The sequence below is a fragment of the Callospermophilus lateralis genome, chromosome 3, assembly GCF_048772815.1.
Source record: "Callospermophilus lateralis isolate mCalLat2 chromosome 3, mCalLat2.hap1, whole genome shotgun sequence".
In the NCBI taxonomy this organism is placed as follows: domain Eukaryota; kingdom Metazoa; phylum Chordata; class Mammalia; order Rodentia; family Sciuridae; genus Callospermophilus; species Callospermophilus lateralis.
In genome coordinates this window covers 96,836,023-96,857,187 of record NC_135307.1, presented here as the reverse complement: position 1 = coordinate 96,857,187, position 21,165 = coordinate 96,836,023, and the positions used below count along the sequence as shown (strand labels likewise).

Here is a 21,165-nt window from a genome sequence, read left to right as displayed (position 1 = left end):
CCATTTCCCTGCAAATGCCATGATTTTGTCATTTTTTAGTGCTGCGTAATACTCCATTGTGTATAAATGCCACATTTTTTTAATCCATTCATCTATTGAAGGGGATCTAAGTTGGTTCCACAGTCTAGCTATTGTGAATTGTGCTGCTATGAACATGGATGTAGCAGTATCCCTATAATACGCTCTTTTAAGGACTTCAGGGAATAGTCCGAGAAGGGGAATAGCTGGGTCAAATGGTGGTTCCATTCCCAGCTTTCCAAGGAATCTCCATACTGCTTTCCAAATTGGCCGCACCAATTTTCTGTCCCACCAGTAATGTACAAGTGTACCCTTTTCCCCACATCCTCACCAGCATTTGTTGTTGTTTGACTTCATTATGGCTGCTAATCTTACTGGAGTGAGATGGTATCTTAGGGTGGTTTTGATTTGCATTTCTCTGACTGCTAGTAATTTACTTTTTAAAATTTTATTTTCTTTTAAATTTGTATGAAATGTTGACATGGTTTTGAAATTAAATATATAAAACCCCAAAGTATTTTCAGAGAAATATAGCTTCTTTTCTTGTGCCCTTCTCCCTTTTCAGGGAACCAATTAAAATTTTATACATGTAAGTCTTCCTTCTGCATCTTCTTTTACTTAATATATCCTGGATATCACTCCATAGTATACAGGGAATTTTTTTTTTTATTTCAGTTTTATGGTTTTAATGATTACATGAATGTAACAGAGTTTAACCTACCTAAGGTCAATATTTATGTGTCCTTTATTATGAAGAAATGCTGACGTATTTTATTCTTTTGCAGTGTAAGTACAAATACTAACTTTTGATGTATCTATTTGGTTTCTGTAGTTATCATCAAATCTTGTAACCCAGTGGTATTTAGTTTTTATAACTACCTTCGAACACATCCTTTGCTTCTTCGAAGAAACCTTGCCTCCCCTGAAGGAACTTTGGCAACCTTAGGTCTCAAAACTGAGAAAAATTTTGCTGACAAAATTAACCTCATAGAGAGAAAATTATTCTTTACCACTGCAAATGCTCATTTTAAGGTTGGATGCCCTGTTCTAGCCCTGGAGGTACTTTCCAAAATTCCAAAAGTAACCAAAATGTCTGCCTTACCTGCTAAAAAAGATCCACCTGATTTTGTTTCTAAAAAGATGGGCGATGTATCTGCAGAATCAAAAACTATGAGTGATGGCAATGGGAGTTCTGGCACTGACGGGTCAAACATAACTTCAGCACAGTTTGACTGGAGTCAGCCAATTGTTAAAGTTGATGAGGAACCTCTTACTCTTGACTGGGGAGAAGATCATGATAGTGCCTTAGAAGAGGATGAAGATGCCGTTGGTTTAGTAATGAAAAGTACAGATGCCAGAGGAAGAGATGAACAAGAAGATCAGAAGTCCTCAGAGCCTAATATGTTATTGACTCCTCAGGAAGAAGATCATTGTGAAGGTGATACTGAAGTTGATGTGATTGCTGAACAACTAAAATTCAGAGCTTGTTTAAAGATCCTTATGACTGAACTAAGAACTTTGGCGACAGGTTATGAAGTAGATGGAGGGAAGCTCAGATTTCAACTTTATAACTGGCTTGAAAAGGAAATTGCTGCCTTGCATGAGATATGCAACCATGAATCAGTTATTAAAGAATATTCCAGTAAAACATATTCCAAAGTAGAGAGTGATCTTCTGGATCGGGAAGAAATGGTGGACAAACCAGATATTGGTTCATATGAGCGACACCAAATAGAAAGACGAAGATTGCAGGCTAAACGAGAGCATGCAGAAAGACGAAAGTTATGGTTGCAGAAAAACCAAGATCTCCTAAGAGTATTTCTTAGTTACTGTAGCCTTCATGGGGCCCAAGGTGGTGGTCTAGCCTCAGTAAGAATGGAACTCAAATTTTTGCTGCAAGAATCACAGCAGGTATGGACATACTTTTATTTTCAGTCTTGTTTTAGTAATTTCAGTGGCCCTTCCAGCTAGGGCTATAAAACTGTTTTTGCATTAATCCAAATATATTTAGCTGCTCTGTTCATAAGAGGCAGATATTTGTAGTCTATATGGTTTTTTATTTAAGTGAAAGTTTTGGTATGCTTAAAAACTTGAGAACAAAATTCTCATCTTTGTATTTTCTTCATCTGGCATAATACCTGATAAATACTGGGTGCTGAATAAATTTTTGTAGATTGAGTGAATAAGTAAATGAACATACTACTTTTACTCAAGTATATTTTGTCAGATAACTGTTATTTTTTTTTCTCCTTCATTTTAACTACTTTGAAAACAAAAATTTACTCTCACTTCCAGGAAACTACAGTAAAACAGCTCCAGTCTCCATTACCATTGCCTACCACCCTACCTCTGCTTTCAGCAAGTATTGCTTCAACAAAAACAGTTATAGCTAATCCTGTATTGTACTTAAATAATCACATCCATGATATACTTTATACTATTGTTCAGATGAAAACACCGCCTCATCCCAATATTGAAGATGTGAAGGTAATGTAAAGTTTGTTTATTTGGTGTTGTATATACTGAGAAGGTAAATATGTTATATTTGTAGGTCCTCAAACTTGAACTGACAGAAAATATTCTCAAGTGTTCTTACGTGCTACCTTTTCATTTCCAATCAATTCCGGACTATCTGATGAATGTAATTTAAAAGTAAGCATTTTTCTTATTTTTGTAAAAGTTATTGTCTTCCTTTAAGACAGGTATGCTTTTTTGGTAATAAAATTAATTTTCAAGACAGTGTTCTTGCCACTTCATATACCTTTAGATTATACATTCCCTTAAATGTCATTAAAATTAGAAATATTTATGACTCCTGTTTACATGCCAAAATGCAGTAAAAATGTAAGTTGAGGAATACCTGGGAGAGAACCATGATTAATAAAAAATGGATCCAGAGATAGTATCCTGTTAGTGTTTTCTTGATGATTGTGTTTATTGAAGGCTATGTAATACTTACGGACAATCAGAATTTTGACAGAGTTACCACTCCAAATTAAACCTATGCCCTGTGCTGAGAAAATTGAAAATTGTTACATTGCAAGAACTACAAGGGAGCTTGGCAGGATCTGAAGAGTTAGACTTCCACTGTATCAACTTAAGTGTATTTGTGTTCTGCTCTTCAGTTCCTGTGGTGGATGTGCATTTCAAATACCCACAATTTTTATTTTATTTCTTTTATTTGACAACATGTTTGATCTCTGCTAGTACATTATTCTGAAGGATCTAAGATTTTACTGATCACATCAACCTTCCAAAGACTTCTCATTGGTAGTGTGAATTAATTGTTTGCTAGGTGAAGCTAGACATGTATAAAAGTGATAAAATTTATACAAGTACCAAGCAAACATTTCCAGTTCATAGAAATTTCGGTAAGGATTTCAAAAAGTCTGAAATAATTTCTAAAGTCCCTTCAAATTTTAAGATTTTATGAGTCTGAAAATGTTTACTCAATGTGGGATATCAAATGTGGTTTTATATCAAATAGAGAATTTTTAAACTTTATATGAATATTAAATGAAATATTTGCTTTCTACAAAATCGGCCATTTCACAGTGATTGATACACTTAATAAGCATTTTATTATTATTGAGTATTTTTTTCAAGAGAAATTTATCAGACAAGCTTAAAGAAAAGTTCTTAAAATTCTGTACTTGTTTTTCCTTTTTAAAGAAAATTTTAACTTAAATTAAGAATTTAAGTTAATTGTTGGTAGCCTAGGTCAAGTCCCAGTAACATCAACGTTGATGCTTTGCTTAGGGCCTGGTAGATGGCAGGTTCACAGTAAGTAAATATTTGATAAAGATGTGTCTGAAGTAGTTAGCTTTGTTATGGGCATGCATATAAAGATGGGTGAGACTTAGAAGTTTAAAAGCAAAGTTAGTAGTATCATATAGGATCTAGTCTTCCTTATGATATTGCTAGTTTCCTGAGTATTTTCTAATATTTAAGATATTGCTGTTATGTAGAAATGTTAGTATAAAATGTAATTGTGGCTGTTTTGGTTTTAGGTGCACACACTTCATTCACTAGCAGCATCACTTTCTGCATCAATTTACCAAGCATTATGTGACAGTCATAGCTACAGGTAAAAAAAAAAATCACCCAAAATAGTATTAATACAGCAAAAACGTTAAACCATTTCAGAGTTTTATTAGGATTCTGTTTCCAGGGACTGAGAAATCCCCAAATATGACTGACATAGAATCAGAAATAAAATGATTATTTGTTTAATTATCTCCCAGAAACAACAGATAAATATAGAAAATGACAAGTAGTAAAAGTAAATTATCTTCAATACCATCTTTTTGTTTTCAAGAATGAAAAGCTTACTGTCAAGTAACTTACACTAAATTTTTTTCTTAGGAATTATTTCTTTTTGTATTGGATTAGCTTTTATTATTTTTAACTGGTTTTTAGTTAAAAACCTTGAAAAGTGAAAAAGTACATTTCTAAAGTTGAATTATTAAAGTAAAATTTATGCATTTATGTATGATGTAAAAGTCTTTGGAAGAGATATCAAGTAAAAGTAACAGTTTGAATTTTTCTAAATGTCATATCGCCTTAATTTAGTGTATACTTCACATGTTAATAAGTAGAGCCATGTAAGTTCTAAGAAACTGAATCACTTGGAAGGATGACCCAGATTTAAATGTAGTATATTTAGAAAATTTTAAAAATAATAGAAGTATGAAATTTATATTAAAATATGTTTAGACTTTTTCTCGTAAATTTAGCAGCTATTTGTGAGAATATTTGATATTCAATAAGGAGTTACTCTTTCAAAGTAACCTGTACTCTAATTTTACCCTTTCTAGGGCATGTCTAGACAAATTCCAAAGATCTGGGAATGTAGCTAAATGGAAAAAAAAAAATTGGTTTAGTTGGCATGGTCATCTAAATGATCATTGATAACTTGTTTGATATCAGTCACTGGTTAAAATGGCACCAAAAAAGAATTCAATTACATTGTTTTCAAATATGTACTTTCCAGTTCTTAGTTATACTTTAGTTTCTGCTTTTGTATTTATTCAATTTCACAAAAAGACCCATTCTGAAGAGGAAAGTAAATATTTAGTGACTTTTGGCTTGAAGTTTAGATATTTCTAAAATTATGATTCTCCATAGTTTAGCTCATATTTTTTAAATTCAGGGTTAAGCTTGTACAACTTTGCAGAGATAAGAAATCCAACAAACTAGTACCCTGAAACTTTCTGTCCACTGTATCTAAACCCAACAATAGTTTGCTTACCTCACACTTCAAAATGAATGCAAATAGAAAAGATTTCAAAATATTAGGTGGATTCTGGAAAAGAATTTAAAAGAGTAAATGACCTCTGCCCAATGTAGTAAAGTTGATATTTTGTTTTAAAAAGCTATCAATAAACATTTATAACTAATTTCAAGAACTAAAATAAATTCTCATTAGAACAGTGAATTCAAGAACTTTTGCTTTTTTTTAAATCTTCTAAAACAGATTATTTGTATATAGTATAATTTCTTATTACCTCTCTTAGGATGATAAATAACTGAACCTATTTGTTTTAGCAGTCAAACAGAAGGAAATCAGTTTACAGGTATGGCTTATCAAGGACTTCTTTTAAGTGATCGTCGAAGACTGAGGACAGAAAGCATTGAAGAACATGCAACACCAAACTCATCTCCTGCTCAGTGGCCTGGTGAGAATTTTAAGTGTTTTTTGTTTGTTTGTTTTTTATTTTTTGAAATCTGTTTTGTAATTCTTTTTATTTTTTAATCTTAATTCTTTATGTCTATTATTTGGTTAATAATAGAAATCGAGGTCCACTGACATTTCCGTACTCCATATATTATGCATTGATTATATCCTCTCTCCCCTCTTTCCTTTTTTCCCCTGGCGCACTTCTCAGTACCTAATTGTTCCTCTTCTTTCAGATCTATTTTTTGATATGAGAGAAAACATGTAATACTTGTTTTTCTCTCTGCTTTATTTCACTTAACATGATGTCTTCAAGTTCAATTTGTTTTCTTGCAGATGACATGATTTCATCCTTTTCTATGGCTAAAAAATACTACATTGTATGTATATATACACACACCATATTTTTTCTGTGTGTGTGTGTTGGGGGTGGGGTGCTGGGGATTAAATTCAGGGGCAGGGGTTGCTCTATCATCAAACTATATCCCACCCCTTTTTTAAAATTTTGAGATAGGGTCTTGTTAAATTGTTAAGGCTGGCCTCAAACTTGTGTTCTTCCTATCTCAGCCTCCCAAGTTGCTGGGATTATAGGTGTGTGTCACTGTGCCCAGCCAGCCCTTTTCATTTTATAATTTTAATACAAGGTCTTGCTAAATCTCTAAGGCTGGCCTTTAACTTGGAATCTTGCTTCAGCCTGCTGAGTTTTGGGATTCCAGCATGTACCACCACCATGCCTGGCTATACCATATTTTCTTCATTTACTCATCTGTTGATGGGGGCACCTAGGCTGGTTCCTTATCCTGTGTATTATAAACAGTGCCACATAAACATGGCTATGTCTCTTTTGTATGTTGATCTCATTTCCTTTGGATATATGCCCAGGAGTGATAAAGCAAGATCATGTGGTAGTTCTATTTTTAGTGTTTTGAGAAACTTCTGTATTATTTTTCCTCAGTGGCTATACTAATTTAAAACATTCTTATTAACAGTATATAAGGGTTTTCCTTTCTCCACATCCTCATTAGCATTTAATATTATCTTTTTTATAATAGCCATTGTAATCAGACTAAGATTGAATCTCAGTAGTTTGATTTGCATTTTCCTGATAGCTCAAGATATAGAACATTTTTTCATAAATCTATTAGCCCTTTGTACTTCTCTTGAGAATTTTCTATTCAGATTATTTGTCTATTTTTTGATAGGATTATTTATGTTGTTGAATTTTTTGAGTTCTTTATATATTCTGGGTATTAATCCTTTATTAGATGAATAAATATTTTTTCCTATTCTGTAGGTTGTCTCTACATTTTGTTCATTGTTTCCTTTGCTGTACAGAATTGTTTTAATTTGATATAGTCCCATTTGTCAATTCTGGCTTTTGTTTCCTGACCTATTAGGAGTCCTATCCTGGAAATTATTGCCTGTGCCAATATCTTGAAGTGTTTCCCTCTGCTAGTCTTAAAACTTCATGTCTTATATTAAGATCTTCAATCCATTTTGAGTTGATTTTTGTGTAAGATGAGAGATAACAGTCTTTAGTCTTCTACATGTGGATATTATTTTTCCAGCACTGTTTACTGAAGAGGATGTCCTTTCTCCAGTGTGTGTTTTTGGCCCCTTTGTCAACAATCATTTGGTTGGAAATATGTGGATTTATATCTGGTTCCTTTGTTCTTTTCCATTGGTCTCTGCTTTTATGCCAGTACAATGCTGTTTTTGTTTTTTTTACTGTGGCCCTGTAGTGTGTTTTGAAATCAGGTAATGTGATGCCTCCAGCATTGCTCTTTTTGCTTATAATTGCTTTGACTATTTGGGGTCTTTTGTGCTTCCCTAAGAATTTTAGGACTGTTTTTTCTAGTTTTATGGAGTGTCATTGGTATTTTGATGACTATTACACTTACTCTGTATATCACTTAGGGTAGTATGGCTATTTTAACTATATTAATTCTCCCAATCCATGAATATGCCAAATCTTCCCGCCTTCTAGTGTCTTCTTCAAATAAGATATAAGAAATTATTTAACTCTTAAAAATTTGTTAAGACTTTGGAGTCTCATTTATGATCTATTTTAGAAAAAGTACTGTGTGCTTATGTAAAGAATGTATATTCCATAGATGTCTGTTAAGTCAATCTTATCTGTAGTATAATTTAACTTATCTATTGGTACAGGAGGGGTGTTGAAATCACCCACTGTTATTGCAGTAAGGGCTTTCTCCCTTTATGTCTAGTAGTGTTTGTTTTATAAAACTAGGTGCTCCAAAATTTGGTGCATCTATACTTATTATAATATCTTCTTGATGTATTATTCCCTTCATCAATATATATTGACCTTTCTCTTCTAAGTGATTTTGTCTTAAAATTCTATTTTGTTGGATGTAATCCTATTTGCTTTTGGATATTCTATTTGCTTGGAATATCATTTTCCATTCTTTCACTTTAAGTCTGTGTGTCTTTGCAAACGAAGTGATTTTCTTAGATGCATCAGATTGTTGGGTATTGTTTTTTAATCCATTCGGCCAGTCTGTGTCTTTTAATTGGAGCGTTAAGACCATTTACATTCAGGATTATTCCTGACATTTTGTTGATTTTTCTTTTTCTAAAAAATAAAAGTATGTTTCTTCCTTTAGTACTCATCTTAAAAGTTTGATGTTTATTGTATTGATAATGTTTGATTCTTTTCTAATTCTCATTTGTGTATCCAATCTTTTAGTGGGATTTATTTTTTCATGTGCTCTAATAATTTTATCATTCTTCCTCTTCTGGGTATAGGATTCCCTTATGCATCTTCTGTAATGTTGGTCTAGTAAGTAAGTCATGAATTCCCTTAGTTAGTGCTTATCTTAGAAGGCCTTTATTTCTAGTTCTCTTCTAAAGGATTTTCTTTCTGGCTATAGCAATCCTTCAAGTAGTTACTTTTCTTTTAGAACTTGAAATACATCATTTTATTTTATTTTTTTGTCCTGGTGTTTATAGAGTTTTTGCTCAAATTTTTACTGTTAATTTAATGGGTTTGCCTTTAACTGTGATGATGTCTCTCTTTTGCAGATTTTAATATTCTTCCTTTGTCCTGTACTTTCAGCAATTTAATTATGTTATGAAGAGGTTCTTTTCTGCATGTCTATTTGGTATGCTATAAGCCATAGCTGGATGTCTGTGTCTTCCCCAAGATTTGGGAAGTTTTCTGCTATAATTTCATTGAATAGGTTTTTTTATGCCCTTCGTTTATAACTTCTTATTCAGGTATACCAATTATGCATATGTTTGATCTTTTAATGGTGTTCCAGAGATCTTGTATGTTTTCTTTATGGCTGTCTGAATGTAGTGTTTTGTCAGACTTGTTCAAGTTTTGATGTCCTTTGTTCTGTTTGATCTAGTTTATTGTGGAGGCTTTCAACTGAACATTTTTTCCTGATTTATTGGGCTTCTCATTTCCAAGATTTTTGTTTGGTTCTCTTTCATAATCTGTCTCACTTTATTGTATTTTTGATTAATATCCTGAATTGACTTTATTAATTCATTCAACTGTTTATGTGTATTCTCTTGGGATTCTTTTGACCTTTTTAAAAAATCATTCTTTTGAATTCTTTATAAGGCATTTCATTTATTTTGATACCTTTGGAATATGTTACAATAGAATTATAAAGTTTAGGAGATGTCATATTACCCCATTTTCTTCATCTTCTTACATTTCCATGTTGAGATTTGTTGTATATCCATTGGGATGTATATCTCTTCCATTTGTATGTAGGGGCCTTCTTGGTAAGTGGCTTTGTCTTAATTATATGTCTTGGAGTATCAGTTTGTAGAATAGTGTTGAGTTTATTTCCAATTGAAATTCATAGTATTATCTTCCTGTGACTTCTTTGGCTTTGATTAGTGGGTTTTGACAATATGTACTCACTTTCTCTGTATTTCTCATAAGTGAGATTCCTCTGCTAGTTCAGGAAAGTATGGTGTAGTCCACAGAATATGTGGAGTTTATTCTCTGGTTACTTCTATGATGGGATTGGAAGCCCTTATGAGGTGATGGGGGTTTCTGTGGTAACTGTTGATACTGGCTCTATTACTAAAAAGCAATTCTGATACTGGTTGCTCCAATTGTTGTAAGGGTCCTGAAGCTTTTATCCTGTGTTTATACCCTGGTGCAATTCTTGGTGTTTCCTGATATTTTGGTGGGGGCCAGAATCACAGCTCTGCCTCTGTAGTGCTCATATCCAGTTTTATCTATACTGTGCAATCTGACAGGGTATGAAGGTGACCCATGCTGAAGACCCTCAAAAGTGTTATGTCCACAATAGTTGTATTTTTTCTCTCTGCTCTTACCATGGAGTGACTTCAGGAACAAGATATCACATCCCTCTTGAGTATGGGTCACTGGCTGGGGCTTTTGTCCCCCCACACTTTCTTCAAGATGAAGTATTTTCCAAGGTTCCAGCTGGGCTGAGTGTAGCTCAGTGGATCAGTGGCAGCACACCCACATAATGCACATGAGATCCTGGATTTGATCCTCAGCACTAAAAGAAAAAAAAAGATTAAAAGAAAACAACAGCCTTAACAACAGAAAAGGGAGGAAAAATAGAGTAAAATAAAAACAAAAACCTTCAAAACTTCAAAATAAGCTGAATGTGGTGGTGTGGTGCATGCCTGTAATCCCAGCAACTTGGGAGACCGAGGCAGGAGGATTGCAAGTTCAAAGCCAGCCTCAGCAATTTAGCGAGGCCCTAAATAACTTAGTGAAAACCTGTCTCGAAAAATAAAAAAATGCTGCAATGTAGTTCAGTTAGGTGAAGCACCCCTGGGTTCAATCTCTAGTACCAGAAAAAAAATAAAGAACTTAGAAAATAAAGAAAAAAGAATCAGGCTCATTTGGTGCGGACCTGGTACCTTTTTTGTGAAGTGGCAGCTGAGGAGACTCCAGCGCTCACCATGACCGACGAAAAGCCCAAGGAAGGAGTCAAGACTGAGAACAGCGATCATATTAACTTGAAGGTGGTGGGGCAGGATGGTTCTGTGGTGCAGTTTAAGATTAAGTAAACTAATGAAAGCATATTGTGAACGACAGGATTTGTCAATGAGGCAAATCAGATTCTGATTTGTCGGGCAGCCAATTAATGAAACGGACACACCTGCACAGTTGGAAATGGAGGATGAAGATACAATTGATGTGTTCCAGCAGCAGACAGGAGGTGTCTACTAAAAAGGAAACCTGCTACTTTGCCGCAGTCTGGCTGGGCACAATTCAGGAGCCACTTGTCAAAAGAAACTAACTTTATTTTTAGAACCACACACGCCAAACAAAACCGCTCCTCAGGAAAAACCCTCAGAGCCCAACTGCCACCACCGGCTTCCCACAAGCCACTCTCCCAAAACCATCAGCCTCTCTACCTCCCACAATTCTCCTGCTCTTGAGGCTGATTGGCTGGGTCGCGTGGGCGGAGCCAAAAAAGTCCCCCAATGAGCAGCTCCGTGGCCTGAAAGGGCAGGGAAACAGCCCAATGAGCATCACCGCAGAGGAGCCAATCAGCTAGATGTTGCTGGGGCCGCTGTGAGCCAATCATCAGCTGGCAGTCTGAAAGTTTGCTGGGGCCCCTTCGGCTGTGGCTCTCAACATCTCCCCCTCTCTGTTTAAACAACAAGCATGTGGCTTAGGGACCATGCCTGCCTTAGGTTGTCCAATAGTACATGTGGTCCTTACCCGTTATCTTAGGTTGGTACCATTGTAATTGGATCTTACCCGTCACTGACTACCGGTCCAGTATACAGCCACACCTGTGTAGAGGTCTTTGTACCAGCAGGGGGGTGAGGTTCTTTGCCTCACCTCTGTTGGCTCCCAAATTTTAGCTGAACGATCATGACAAGCAGAAGGGAGGAAGATACACCAAGCCAATTGACGACTCCTTTTGGAAAATTGTACCACTGATGACACCATCAGCATAAATACCCCAACACTATCACAAGTCGCTGCACCAACAGATAGTTCACAATGCATACAAGTGACACATAGTCCAGGCAAGTTCTGCAAGCAGTTCAGTGATGGCTATTGCAGAAGCTGTAGATTGGTTTTATCTTTGTCTTCATTAGCTGGTAGTCTGAAAGTTTTCTGGGGCCCCTTCGGCTGTGGCTCTCAACATCTCCCCCTCTCTGTTTAAACAACAACTTGGGACAGTGGCTTGTTGTAATGGCCAATGTTTTGGCCATTCTTGATGAGAGATGATGCTAAGGTCTGCACCTGTATCCAGTAGCCCATTAAATTCATGTCCTTGAATATTTAGTTTTAGCATGGGGCAAGAATCTAAATTTAAAGACAGCATAGCCCAATCTACACCTGTGGAGCCTAATCCCTTGGAACCTCTTTCTACAGCACGACTGGAAAATTTATCATGTAGACTTGGTATTATTAGTAAATGTGCTATTCTATCTCCTGGTGAAATTACTGATATACCCTTTGGAGAACTGGCTATAATTTTTATTTCACCTTCATAGTCGGGATCAATTACCCCAGGACTTATCATAAGTCCTTTTAGAGTAGAAGAGCTGCGTCCAAATAATAAGCCTACTGTTCCTTTGGGAAGAAGTCCTTTAACCCCTGTGGGAATGATTTGAACTCCCATCTCTGGAGTTAGTACTGCTCTGGTGGAGGCGCAGATGTCCAACCCTGCGCTCCCTCTGGTTTGTCTGATGAGGGATCTGATGGACAATGTGTCCTGGGCACTACCCTGATGGGGTTCCTGGGTTCCTCCAGTGCTCCGTATATTTGTGGTTTTGGGCCCCGGAGCATTGGGCCCCCTGTCCATTTTTTGGCAGTGGAGCCCAATGCCTTTCTCCATGATATCGTGGATAAACACTTGGTCCTTGTTCGTTTTTTGATAATGGAGTACCCTCTATGGTGGTTTGAGAATGGCATTCATTAGCCCAATGTCTCCCTCTACAGCATCGTGGGCAAATACCCGGTATTCTACTCCTTTGATACCTAGTTTTGTTAAACCCTCCTCCTATGGGGCAATTCCTTTTAAAATGTCCTGTTTGTTCACAATTGTAGCATGTTCTTGGCCTGGCATCTAAAGCCGGTTTTACTGCAGCTGCCACAATTTGCCCTTGTTCATTAATGTCTCTGGCATCTAAAGCCTGTTTTACTGCAGCTGCCACAATTTGCCCTTGTTCATTAATGTCTCTGGCATCTAAAGCCTGTTTTACTGCAGCTGCCACGACTTGCTCTTGTTCATTAATGTCTCTACATAATTTAATATATGTGTTTAAATCTTCATGTTTCCATGGTCTAATGATATCTCTGCACCAACGATTCGCTTGGTCATAAGCCAGTTGTTTTATTAATGGCATTGCTTGTTCTGTATTCCCAAAAACTCTGGTAGCTGTTTGAATAAGCCTGTCTACAAATTCAGCATAAGATTCATTAGTTCCTTGTATTATCTTAGATAATTGACCTTGTAAACCTCCATGTCCTTGTAAAGTCTTCCATGCCTTAAGTGCATCTACAGCAATTTGTAAATATACACCAGGATCATATGCAATTTGTTGCTGCTGATCCTCATAAGGTCCCTTTCCTAACAACATATCTAGATTTCTCTGAGGATAACCAGCTGCTGCATTTCGCCTAGCCGTCTCCTTGCGAAATTCCTCATTGGCAACCTTCCATAACAGGTATTGTCCTCTATTTAGCACAGCTTTACACATATTAGCCCAGTCTGCTGGCGTCATGTTCAAGTTGGTAATGGATTCGACCAAGCTTACAGTGAAGGGTGCTTGAGGACCATAAGTTGTTACAGCCTCTTTTAGCTGCTTCACTGTTTTGAAATTTAAAGCATGGTAAATTCGCTGCCCTCCTACCTCAAATACAGGGCATATTAATACTTGAGATCCTGTCTCAGGATCCCAACTATCAACTGCGGGGGTTGGGAGCCTCCCAGCATATGGAGGTGGTGCTATTGATTGGACACTTATGCCCTCTGGTGATAGAAAGGTGTTAGTAGCAGTCTCCTGTAGAGGTGGTGCTGTTGGTTGGACACTTACACCCTCTGGTGATAGAAAGGTGTTAGTAGCAGTCTCCTGTTATAACTTTTCCCCTGATGACTTTTTCTGCTCTAAACTTCCTTTCTCCGTCTGACTAGCTCGAAAGACCTTCTCTTTTACTTGAATCTTTTCCTCTTTCTGACTAACTTCTCTTTTACTTGAATCAACATGTCTTCTCCTTCCTCTACCTTTGTCTGAATTGAAGGCTTTGGACTAAGCAAACCAGATACGAACGTCCACAATGGCAATGTGCCAACTGGCAGAGTTCCTGGGCTGTACTTTTCTATTCTTTTTAAATCTTCACCATGATGGTTCCATTGTGATATATTTAACAACTCCTCCTTAAAAAGCCATGGGCTACATTTTTGTATTGTATCAACGTATGCCCTGATTGCTCTTGATTTTACTGGGATGCCTCCTTCCTCTAACAATTTACTTAACAATCTTTCTGTTTGTTTTTTACTAATTTCTGATCCTGTATTTCTACTATAATACAACCCAACAAGATGACGCCAAACAAAACCGAGACAGAATGAAATAAAAATGGAACCACACAAAATCATTATAACCTTTCTATCCTCCTGACATGTGCATCTGTCCTTTCTCCCTCTCTGTTCCTCAGACGTAAATAGTTTTTCCTCAGATGTGAGCAGTTTTTCTTCGTCTCACTCATCTCCAGGGACAGGCAACTTAAAACAAAAATGAAGCAAAACAAAAGAGGAATCTTAAATGGGTACCCATCCTCTCGCCCTGCCCTCAGGGGCGAGCGGTTTACTTACCTTCAGTCGCTCCCCGTGCGGGCCACCAAATGCCGCAGTCTGGCTGGGCACAATTCAGGAGCCACTTGTCAAAAGAAATTAACTTTATTTTTAGAACCACACACGCCAAACAAAATAACTCCTCAGGAAAAAACCCTCAGAGCCCAACTGCCACCACCGGCTTCCCACAAGCCACTCCCCCAACCACCAGCCTCTCCACCTCCCACAATCCTCCTGCTCTTGAGGCCGATTGGCTGGGTCGCGTGGGCGGAGCCAAAAAAGTCCCCCAATGAGCAGCTCCGTGGCCTGAAAGGGCAGGGAAACAGCCCAATGAGCATCACCGCAGAGGAGCCAATCAGCTAGATGTTGCTGGGGCCGCTGTGAGCCAATCATCAGCTGGCAGTCTGAAAGTTTGCTGGGGTCCCTTTGGCTGTGGCTCTCAACACTACTTTACTCCAGAACTCTGTTCTTATAGACCAAAAATACATTCTCAATTAGAAAACTGCAATTTGGATCCACCACATCCTGACTACTACAGTATAGTTTTCTTTATTCTTTCATTTTCTCCTTCCCCATTCTTTTATTATACATAAAGTAACTTGTGTATGTGCACAAGCATATTGCATTTTTTCTTTAAACGAAATGGCCAATGATATATTTTGATTAACATCAAATGGAGATGGGATGGGGAAAAATACTGGTTCTGTGAAAATATCCCCTTTCTCCATTAGTGGCATGCTCATTCAGCTCTTATCTTTATATTCCAGTAAGTTATTTTGCTCTCACTGTTTTAACAAAAAACAAAAACAACACCAAAAATACCTGAACAACATAAAAATCCTTGCATACCTTGTTCGATTGGAGAATTTTAATGTTTTTTATTTATCATTGTAAAACCAAGGACAATTTTATAACTTTTTTGTACGTAGCTGTTACATGTAGGGCAATCTGTCTTTAAGTAGGGGTAAATTACTCTTAAAAAAGATTCCTAGATAGTTTTCCCTTCAAGTCAAGCATCGTCTTGTTGTTTAAATAAACTTCTTGTTTAAAAAAAAAATGAAAGAAAAAGGAATAAAAGAGCAAAACAAAACTAACAAAAGAAAGCAAAAGAAGGAAAAAATGGAAAAAAGGAGAAAAGATAAATTTAGAAAATTAACAAACTGTATGTGTGTATATATATGTACATATATAGATATTTATATTATTTTGCTTTTTCATACTTTTAGACTTCATATAAATGAAAATTTTCTCCTTGCCAGAGTGCTTGAATGAGGAACCAAAGGTGGATAATCACAACTTCTGCTGATCAGAGCTTCTCTCAGGTCTTATTAGGCTGTGTACCCAGTGGACAGAGTGAAGGTTGAGTTATTTATCCTTGGTTCTTTCTGTTGTGCTTTCCAGGTAACTAGTGGGATAGATTTGTGGCTGAAGCTGGTTGGTATTCCTCTCAGTTGATTTCCATGCTGGAATGAGCTAGCATGGAATGTGGATTTTGCAGTATTTTTTTTCTAAAGCTTTTTGGGCTGTATACTCCAAGGGTAGGGCAGACATTGGTACTCCACCATGTCTGTGAATGCCTCTAAGGGAAGGGGAGGCAATGGAGCTGTGAAGATCTGTGTTGTGGTGGGAGAGTGAGTGGGAGAAGAGGCTCTGAGTGATCTGCCACCCTAGATTCTGGAGCTCTCAGATTCGGCTCCCATGCAAAACCAAATCACTCAGGACTGTTAACTTCCCCAGAGAATGATGACAGGTTTCCTGAACCCTGATTTTAAAGGGAAGCATCTTCTGCTTTTCTCTGCATGAATCTCAGGGGATTTGTTTCAGAGTCTCCCTTGCCTCAAACTCTTTAACTAGAGAGTCAGTTGCTGAGACAGTGCTTATGGAATAGCTGTGGGTTCCTGGAAATAGGACGATGCAGGGATGTCTGACACCTAGAGTGGTAAGCTTGGTCAACAGGGCCTTTCTCGAGATGGCTGTGCTTACAACTCTGTGATTATTCATTGGGAAATTCAGATGACTCCTCCAAAGCCAACTAGCTGTTCAGATCCCCAGTCTTCGATGTCTACAAGATACCAGATTCTGTTCCCGTAGAGTTCACTAGAACTCTCTTTAACTTGTACCCCAGCTGAGGGGATACTCCTCCTCCCTTGGTCTTGCTGCCATGCCAACAGTGCTGGGGTACTCTATTTCTAGTACTGTTATGTTAGCCAAAAATCTCTGGGTTTCACTGGGCTTCTGTCCCTTTATTGTTGAGTTCTAGCACCCTCCCACAGCCACCCACTTCAACATGTTCAGCCTCACTGAGAAGCAGGAGTGTGCTGGGTGCTTCTAGTCCACCATCTTGTCTCTTAGTAGTTCTTTTTAAAAAACCTACTAGCTAGTTTCCTGATTGTTGCTTTTTGTAGATTTGGTGAATGGTTTTTTGTTTGTTTTTTGATGATGTTTTCCACTATGGATTAGGAATGCTTAGATACTGTAAAATTATCTAAAGACTCAGAAACCCAAGGTTTCAAAAACCCAGTTGTGTTGACCAGCATAAAAAGCAAGGACTTAACATCCTTCATAAGAGTGAACATATCAGTCCTTTATCCTTAGAAATTCTGTATTAGAGTTACAGCAGTAACATAGACATACTTTCAGATACACCAGAGAAAATACAATTATTTTCAAGAGTGTACATTTATGTACTAGAACAGGAGTAACCCTTCTGTGCTATGTATGTTATGTTGTCATTCCTTCCCTTTTTTCTGGTTAGCTGTTTCTTATTCTCCACTTTAGCCCGTGACCAGCACTGGCTTCATGAATGAAGGTTCGAAATGTGAGAAATCTCTAGGGAGTTTTGAATTAAAGAGACAAGACTCTAATTACCTTTAAACCGGCTCCAGGACAGCTCCTCCTAGCTCCAGCCTCCAGCCACCTATTATGGTATCAAGGTTTACTGAAGAGGCTAGTGAGAGAGAGAGAACACGCCAGGGAGTGGACTTTTATTGGGGAGCAAAAAATTCTGGGGAAAATCTCATCCAATGAAGATTAACGGGGGCAGCGTCCCAAGGTCAGGGGCGACAATTGGGTCTTCGGGGGCCTCCACACGGACAAGCCCTCGGACCTGAGAAGGGTGAGGAAAGCTCTGGACACAAGATGTGCCTAAGTGCCTCTTGCCCAGCCAGGGAGGTAACTCAAATCACGTGCAAGGATGGCCTCCCACACTCCACATCAGTTATTTCAAACCTTCTCTATTCCCTTCAGTACCCCATATATTTAAAATTAATTTAAGTATAAGTTTCTAGAAATATGTTGATTTTGTTTTAAATCCTTATTTTGAAATAATTTCAGACTTATAAAAAAGTTTCAAAAAAAGTATAAAGAATTTTGTGTAATCTTCACCCAGACTTCTCAAATATTACCAGTTTATTATCCTTGCTTTATTGTTCATTTCTTGTCTCTCATTTACTCACTCCAGATGTGTGTGTATATCTTAATGGCATTATTTTTCTGAAATATTTGGTATTAAGTTACAGACAGCATATCCTTTTGTATCTAAATATTTTTGTGTTTTCTCTAAAAATAGACATGCTTTTACATAACTACAGAACAATTACCAAATTTAACATTCAACATTGATTCAGTACCGTGCTCTAATCCATAGATCTTTTTAAAATTTCACCAGTTTTTCCACTCCTTTTTCTTCTTCTCCATTTAACATTTAGATGTAATGTCTCTTTAGTCTCCTTGAATGATGAATGAATTTTCTCCTTCTTTGTCTTTCATGACTTTGACACTTTCAAAGAGTACTGGCCAGTTACTTTTTTAGAATATCCCTCAATTTGGGCTTTTTTTGATTTTTTTTCTTAATATTAGATTCAGATTGTATTTTTATCAGGGGAATCATGAAAAAGATGTGTCCTTCTGAGTGCATAGTATCAAGAGGCATGTGATATCAGTTATTCCCATTACTTGTGCTGTTAACTTCGTTCACTTAGTAGCATGGTTTCTGTCAGGTTTCTCCTTTATAAAGTTATTATTTTTTCCTTTATAATTAATCATTATCTTTTGAAGAGTTGCTGAGTAAAATATCCCATTTTAGCATCCAGTTATGATTCCTGTGTAAATCAGATATTACTGTGGGTTGACTGGATTGTGCTCTTCCTTCTGCTTATTACTTAAAATTTTGTAAGGAAGATTTTTTTCCTTTCCCCTTTGTATTTAGTAATTCACTTATTATATATCACTATAGACTAGTAGATTCTTATTGTATAGGTTATAATTCATTCCTATCATTTATTTTGTTGTTCAAATTATTGAATTATTTATTTTGTAGAATACAGATATATAATTTTCACTATACTCCAAATTTAGATATTTTTTCTTTTTGGTGCTTTATGCTGATATACTTCATGTGATATTCTATACTTTTACAGGTGTGAGCTCACTTATTAGTCTTTTGAGTTCAGCACAAGATGAAGACCAGCCAAAACTGAATGTTTTGTTGTGTGAAGCTGTTGTGGCTGTTTACTTAAGTTTATTGATACATGCTCTTGCCACAAATTCTTCCAACGAATTATTTCGGCTTGCAGCCCACCCATTAAATAACCGAATGTGGGCTGCTGTTTTTGGAGGGGGTGTGAAACTTGTTGTGAAGCCTCGGAGACAATCAGAAAGTATTTCGGGTAAGATAAGTCTTATACTGATACTGTATGTATGATCATTGTAAATTCCAAAATTAGAAGATTTTTTTTTTTTGTTTTAAGAAAATTTACCTTGAAAATCAGTGAGTTTAAAGTATAGTCATCTTTTTTTTTTTGGTATAAATAACTAAACCCATGTTAGAATATTTTATTTTTACAGAACAAACATTTTTGAGGTTAATAAAACAGGGCATGTTTGAAGAGGTTAATAAATAGTAGAAAGGTAAGTAAGGAGATGATGTTAAGGAATGAGGTTATGGAAAAAGTATAGTTCTTAGATTTAAATAAATCTTCAGCATTTTTCAAGATTGATCAGTGGCTTTAGATTAAGTTCATGGTGCTATGTAAGGCAGCCATTTCAGTCATGCACAGGACCTTTTAAATTCCAGTTTCTCTTTGTATGTGTATGTGTAGATATTTTTTCTTTATGGGCAACTGTGTTTTCATCCCACTTTTTTAAGATGGTAGGATATAGTGAGTTACACACAGATACTTTTTTTCTTGGTGCTAAAACATGGAAATAATCTTAATTAATCCCTGGAAATGGTCATATTATACTGACACAGAGTTTAAACGACTCATTTTCCAAACTCTGTCCTTAACTTATGCATAGGTTCCTGTGTAAGCTAATGTAAAGGAAGTGATCTCACCAATTCCCTTTGCTTCTGCTTCTGTTATAGGTAGATTTCTCTTTCTTTCTAACTGTAGTCCACTTTAAATCTAAAGGTTATCCCTACAAATCACTTATTTCTCTTCCTGAATTTTCTGTTTTTTGTTTCTGGTTATTTTATCCATCAATAAATATCCAGAGTAAGTATCCAGAATAGAAAATTCACAGAGACAGAAAACAAATTGATGGATTGAGTGATTGCTTAGTAGGTGTAGGGTTTCCATTTGGGGTAGTGACATACTTTAGAACTAGATAAATGTGGTAGTTGAGCGCTATTGTAAATATATTGGATACTACTGAATAGTATACTTAAAAGTAGTCAATTTTATGCTATATAAGTTTCACCTAAAGATTTTAAAAAAGAAAATGGATTTGTTGTTCTTTCTAACTCTCACATAACCAATTAGTTCCTAAATCCTGATTTTTTTTTTAATGTATTCCTTATATCAAGCTCTCCCTGTAGGTTTAACAGCCTACCATACTGGTCAGGCCCATCTTCCGTTTTCCTCTCTAATTGATCAAAGAGACCAGACCTCATCTAGGGACTAGGTTAAAAACCTTTAGTGAAAATTGACCGTAAATTCCTAGCTTCAGGTTCAGAGACTGGTCCTAGCCCAAGTCTAGACTTTGTAATGGTAATTACTCCTCTCCTGATTTCTGTCTAGCACAAACGATATTTTTACTCAAACCTCCTTTGGCCATTTGTTCCTGTTCCCTTTTCCCTTCTTCCCATGGGTTTCTGCCTTTCTTTTAAAGACATGCTTTAATCCTATATATTCATTGAATCTTTCTTGATCCATGTATCCAGAAATAATCATTCACTCTCTCTAATACTTATTGAATATACCACTTATTTAATTCATTTTATGGAGAATTACTTTAATCCTTATTCTATATAGCAAATAGGCTACTCCATGGAAGATATTCATCTCCAACTTTCCCATGACTGCTAGAAAACTGACACAGTAACTAGAACAATTTAGAAGTGCACATATAAGTAATTTAATTTTGACTAAAATATGGCAAGAGTGGGTTGAAAAGAAAAGTTAACTCTATAAATTAATGATGTATAACAAATGCATATTTTTAAAAAAATCTTTATTCAGCACCTCCTGCTCCTTCTGAAGACATAGATAAACACCGCAGGAGATTTAACATGAGAATGCTGGTCCCTGGAAGGCCTGTAAAAGATGCTACCCCACCACCAGTGCCTGCAGAAAGACCATCTTACAAAGAAAAATTTATTCCTCCTGAACTTAGTATGTGGGATTACTTTGTTGCAAAGGTAAGGAGTGTGAGGGATGCAAGCTTTAATTTAAGTGCATTTGT

The 21,165-nt window shown here is 36.5% G+C and overlaps 1 protein-coding gene and 1 pseudogene across 5 annotated transcripts in view; both read left to right on the top strand.

Annotated features, from left to right (window-relative positions):
• The window catches only part of Dmxl2 (Dmx like 2), a 146,974-nt gene that overhangs the window by 106,388 nt on the left and 19,421 nt on the right, over nucleotides 1–21,165 (top strand). For 3 of the 5 annotated variants that reach the window (XM_076850787.2, XM_076850785.2, XM_076850783.2), the window contains exons 24-29: nucleotides 851–1,929; nucleotides 2,314–2,505; nucleotides 4,029–4,105; nucleotides 5,566–5,696; nucleotides 18,900–19,148; nucleotides 20,943–21,121. In XM_076850787.2, the coding sequence (XP_076706902.1) occupies nucleotides 851–1,929; nucleotides 2,314–2,505; nucleotides 4,029–4,105; nucleotides 5,566–5,696; nucleotides 18,900–19,148; nucleotides 20,943–21,121 (1,907 nt within the window). The remainder of the gene's footprint in view (nucleotides 1–850; nucleotides 1,930–2,313; nucleotides 2,506–4,028; nucleotides 4,106–5,565; nucleotides 5,697–18,899; nucleotides 19,149–20,942; nucleotides 21,122–21,165) is intronic. The other 2 variants (XM_076850786.2, XM_076850784.2) reach the window with 1 other exon arrangement.
• LOC143394058 (small ubiquitin-related modifier 2 pseudogene) lies at nucleotides 10,622–10,892 on the top strand (annotated as a pseudogene).